Below are 5,086 nucleotides of genomic sequence, written 5' to 3'. Positions count from 1 at the left end.
GTACAAATTATTAATTTAGAACATAGTAACTTAAAAAAATTAAAATTTCGAACCCATAAATTTTAAATCTTGATTCTGACTCTATATTACTATATATCCGTCAACTATTTTAAGTTTAAGTTAATTCATCTAAAAAGGCGTTAGCTTGAGTTGCAGCCAAATTGATAAGGCAATTTCAGCCCAAACCTAGCCAAGTTGGACCAAAATGGCTCAAAGCCCCATCCCTTCCGAGCCCAACGGGCATCAGCCTCCACTAAACCCTACATATAAATATATTTCAGCTGTGAGGAAAAACGCGAGGAGCTGAAGAAGGCAGGCGAAGCTCGTTTCGAAAATGCAGATATTCGTGAAAACTCTCACTGGTAAAACCATAACTCTCGAAGTTGAATCCAGTGATACTATCGACAATGTTAAAGCCAAAATACAAGACAAGGAAGGTAGTATTATAAAACTTGTTTTTAAACATCTTCATTTGTTTATTTCTATGGTTTTTTTTTATTACTCCATTGTTTATTAAGTCCGTGATTTTATGTTTTTGTGCTGATTCAGGAATTCCACCGGACCAACAAAGGCTGATTTTTGCTGGTAAGCAGCTCGAAGATGGCCGCACCTTGGCCGATTACAACATCCAAAAAGGTAATTTGTTATGTATTTAACCGTTCAATTAAGAGAGTTGTAAAATTTAACTATAACTCAAATAAAGTGTAAAAACTACTTAAATTATATTCTATTAGCATAAAAGATGAGTAGTCACATGGTTTAGAAATTAGAAATTCATTAGATTTATTGAAATTAATTGGAGAGATTAAGATCACCGAATTTTTTTCTAATTAAAGGTCAACTTTCATTATGTAGACTTTGGAATGTCACAGTTATGTCCTAACTGAAGTGAAAGTTAATAGTTTTATTTTCTTGCATTTAATATATGCAGAATCGACTCTACATTTGGTGCTGAGGCTTCGTGGTGGAATCATTGAGCCATCGTTGATGGCTTTGGCTAGGAAATACAATCAGGAGAAGATGATATGCCGCAAGTAGGTTCCCAAAATGTACCTTCTGTTTGTTGAATCAGTAGGTTTTGTGATAAACATATGAGTAGTTCTTTTTTGCGCTATCTCTTTCATTATGCTTATGATGTTACTACTGCTAAGATTTTGCACTAGTGGTCTGTGGGGAACCTGACATGCACTTGTAAACTTTTCATTTATCGATTACAAGTGTCATATTGGAGTAAGTGACATGCACTTAAAGCATACAATTCTTGAGTAAGATGATTGTAGCAGAGTGTCATATTGGATACTTTGCCTTTAGGAAAAGAGGGGAGAGAAGAACATGCTACCAAGTATTTAAACATAAGTTGCTTATTAAGCATTAAAGTTAAGAAATCATAAGTAAGATGATTGTTACTGTTGCAGAGCATACTGGATATTTTGCCTTTAGGAGGAGCGGGGAAAGGAAGTATATGGTGTCCCTGATACATTAGTTGGTTCCTTGTTAAATTTATGACTCATAATTTGTGGATTAGTGCACACAATTCTTAAATAAGATGGTTGTTACTGTTGCAAAGGTTCATTTTAGATACTTTGCCTTTCGGAGAAGGGGGGAGAGAAGAACATGATTTCTAGTATTTCCCTGAAACATAAGTTAATTTTCTCTTGATGGTGCTGCCCCCCACTCCCCACCCCCACAAAAGAGTAGTTGTGCTCCATTATTCAAGGCGGACAGATGAAAATAGTTTGCTTAGAAATGACAACTTAAGTGATGGTGGTTGAGTGATAGTAGCTATCACAGCTACTAGTACTAAATAGTAGCTGTGATGATTGTACTGAATGCATAAGTGTTTATGATGGTACTAGTGCTAAGATTTTGAACTAGTGGTTTGTAGGAAATCTGACATGGACTTTTAACGACATAAACTTCTATTTGGTCAGTATTGAGAGCATAATTTGTGGATTAAAGCAGACAATTTTTGAGTAAGATGGTTGTTACTGTTGTAGAGCGGCTACGTTGGATACTTTGTCTTTAGGGAAGAGGGGAGAGAGGAACATACTGTCAAGTATTTCCCTGAAATATTAGTTGATATAACATTAAATATAAGAAGGTTCTTTCAATGGTGCTGCCCCCCAGCCCCCCCACCCCCACAAAAGAGTTTGTGCTCCATTTATGTGGTTGGATATGCCTTTGGATAGTATCCTTAGCAATTATGTGCTACTAACTCATCTATAGCCTCACATTAACCTTTGCTCCATTGACAACCATTATGGCTTTGTCGACTTTTTGTATTTCTCTTCTATCTCATCATACCACCATTCCCCTAGGATGGCGTGATTCATTCTTAGATCCCTGGAATCCATTTTTTTAACGTTATGCTATGTTTGTATCATCATAAAATGCTTTGCACAATATCTTTTGGTGCTATTTTCAAAATGCCTGGCTGTAAAACTGATACTTGACCATCTTGGTACCTCGATCTCATTCTGTCATTTGAAACATTGAAACAACTTTCAGGGATAATCTTTTGGTGGAATTTTTATTTGTGTTGGACACAATTGTAGACATTTAAATTGGTTAGATTTAAATCCATACTATAAGTTGGATAATATTTTATATTCAAGATATGTTAGTCCAAATAAATATTATGAGCTAATATAATTAGATTAAATATTTAAGTCCTATAGATATGAATTTAACTAAGGTCCAATTTTGTTGGGCTAGTCCATGTATTTGGGATTCAAATTGTGAGCCACATTTGTTGGTCCAAGATGTCATCTTATCCTAGAGGGCCAAACATGTGTCATATGTCAAATGACTTGGTATGCCAAGTCAAGTAAAGGAGCTGATAGGGTATACCACATACCAAATGGCATAGCATGAGCATGTCAAGTCAAACAGTAAGGCCAATGAAAATGTGCCGCATACACAAGTGACATGTTGTGGCTAATCAATTGTGGCTTTGTCACAACTTTAATATGTTTGGTTGGTGACTCAAGCCATCAAATCAAAGTAAATAAATTTGTTCTCATCGTAACTCCTCATCCACAACTTTAAATAGGGGTGCGCCATAACTTAAAAAGGGGATGAATTCACAACAAACAAGAGAGAGCTTTAGTACTAATAAATCTCTTATTGCTAGAACATGTCACATGTAAGCGCGATGCATTTTTATTTGCATTACGATTTGACTTGCCATGTTATGTTATTTGACATGTGGCGTTATGATCTTTTGATTTGGTGTGTCACGTCATTTGATGCGCGAAACAAATTTACTCCTTTAGGATAAGATGGAATCTTGGGTTGACAAAGTGGGCTCATCATTTGAAGCACAAATAGTGGATTAGCCCAACAAAATTGAGCTTTTAATTAAATCCATATCTACTGGACTTAAATATTTTATCTATTATATTAGCCCACAATATTTATTTGGACTAATATATCTTGAAATTTAAATATAATTCAAATTATTTTGTGAACTTAAATTCAATAAAATTTAAATGACTACAAAAGCTCCCCTACTTCAAGGCTTGTTGGGCTGTAAACTAGTTGAACTGTAGATGGGCCTTTACAAGTGAAGGTTATTACTCTGTTTCTTGGCCTTATTTGGGGTTACAGCTAGAGGTGTCTTACTCTTAGTGTGTTTTCTGGGAATAGTAAAGGTTGTATTGTGATTTCTTTCTCAAGAGGATTGTGTCGGGAGGAGGTGGAAGAAGAGATTGAGATGGGTCAAGAGGGTGATGGCTGGTGGATGTATAGAGATGATGTAAGATCAGTGAGCCACAAGTTCCACTTTGCAAATCAAGACAAACACAACCAGTCATAGTTGTATTTAACATAAAGTAAAATTTCTCATCAAAGTGAGTGTACTCTCATAAGCAGCAGCAGAAGTGACCGTGTCTCATCAAAATTTAAGTCCAATTCTAGCACCTGTAGCATCTTCCCTACAGGAGTTTAGATGTTGGGATTCGCATCCAAGTTATCTTCACTACTCCTTAAGTTGGTGGATTGCTGAACACTGATGATTGCGGGTTTAATTTTTTGTGTTCTGGTTGTAAGGTTTCCAAATTTTTAGTAACACAATCCTTTTTAAGCATTTATGAATGCTTGATTGCTCCTCAAAATTGTCAAAGTTCTGGCAGGTTAACGTATCCGTAGCTTGAATTTTCATTGTTCAAAGTGATTAGAAATTCAATGGACAAACATAGTGACTTTACATGTCTATGGCCGCTAGAAAAGGGATATTGTCCTCCTGTAACATACTGATCTCCAATTTTATGTCGGTCATTCCTTCCGACTGTTGGCTAATATGTATTGCCATCATGCTATTTCTGTTCTTTTTTCTTCTTTTCCAGTAGTTGTTTCTTATGCATACCTTTTAAAAATACCTAAAGGTGCTATGCTCGATTGCATCCTCGTGCTGTCAACTGCCGCAAGAAGAAGTGTGGACACAGCAACCAGGTTAGAATCATCAATTACTTAATTTTAACTTTATTTCCTTGAAAATTTTGAATTGACACTTCATTTAGCTGACAGCAATGATAGCTGACTAGTTTGAGTTGCTTTTTTGGGGTTGCAGTTGAGGCCTAAAAAGAAGATCAAGTAGATGTAAATTTCTATTGCTGCTGACTTGTAGTTGCTTGGCGGTATTAGATCTTTCGGAAACTGAACTTTGATATCTTGTTCAAATAAACAATTTGTACTTGGATTTATTTTGTGTTTCTGTTCGTTTTACCCTTCAAGATTCATGGACTTTGTATTCGGGAGAGGTATATGAAGAGTCTTTGCTACTTTCATATTTTGGGAGATCAAGTCGATTAGCATACAGTTATTGCTATTTTGCTGTGATATTGGTTTATGAATCGCAACAACAAACTAATTTTTATTGCTGATCATTTTAACTGATTACAGCTAAGTAATGTTCCCCTTTCTAAATCTATTTGTGAATGTAATTCTTAATGTACGTAACTATTTATTAGGTTTCCATTGACCAATATTAGATCACTGAGTCTAGCATTTTCCAATCCTTGTGCAAAGTTATTCTTGATGTAGCATTTTCACAATCCTCATTACCATAACCAACGAAAAATAAAGG

At 35.5% G+C, this 5,086-nt stretch overlaps 1 protein-coding gene across 1 annotated transcript; it reads left to right on the top strand.

The window, feature by feature from the left end:
- Positions 1–277: 277 nt before the first annotated feature.
- LOC104116429 (ubiquitin-ribosomal protein eL40 fusion protein) lies at positions 278–4,789 on the top strand. The gene is made up of 5 exons (XM_009627280.4): positions 278–437; positions 550–636; positions 932–1,034; positions 4,386–4,452; positions 4,571–4,789. Exons 1-5 carry the CDS (start codon positions 335–337, stop codon positions 4,595–4,597), a joined length of 387 nt encoding a protein of 128 aa, XP_009625575.1. The 5' UTR covers positions 278–334; the 3' UTR covers positions 4,598–4,789.
- The last annotated feature ends 297 nt before the right edge of the window (positions 4,790–5,086 follow it).

Source organism: Nicotiana tomentosiformis, chromosome 12 (assembly GCF_000390325.3).
Source record: "Nicotiana tomentosiformis chromosome 12, ASM39032v3, whole genome shotgun sequence".
Taxonomy (NCBI): Eukaryota; Viridiplantae; Streptophyta; class Magnoliopsida; order Solanales; family Solanaceae; genus Nicotiana; species Nicotiana tomentosiformis.
The sequence above is the reverse complement of the archived record's forward strand: the minus strand, read 5'-3'. Positions and strand labels throughout refer to the sequence as shown.

What these genes read in the sequence shown, in the direction of transcription:
- LOC104116429 (XM_009627280.4), top strand. Translation starts at nt 335, where the DNA reads ATGCAGATATTCGTGAAAACTCTCACTGGTAAAACCATAACTCTCGAA. An exon ending in CGATTACAACATCCAAAAAG is followed by an intron (nt 637 to 931) that starts GTAATTTGTTAT and finishes TAATATATGCAG; the next exon opens with AATCGACTCTACATTTGGTG. An exon ending in AGTGTGGACACAGCAACCAG is followed by an intron (nt 4,453 to 4,570) that starts GTTAGAATCATC and finishes TTGGGGTTGCAG; the next exon opens with TTGAGGCCTAAAAAGAAGAT.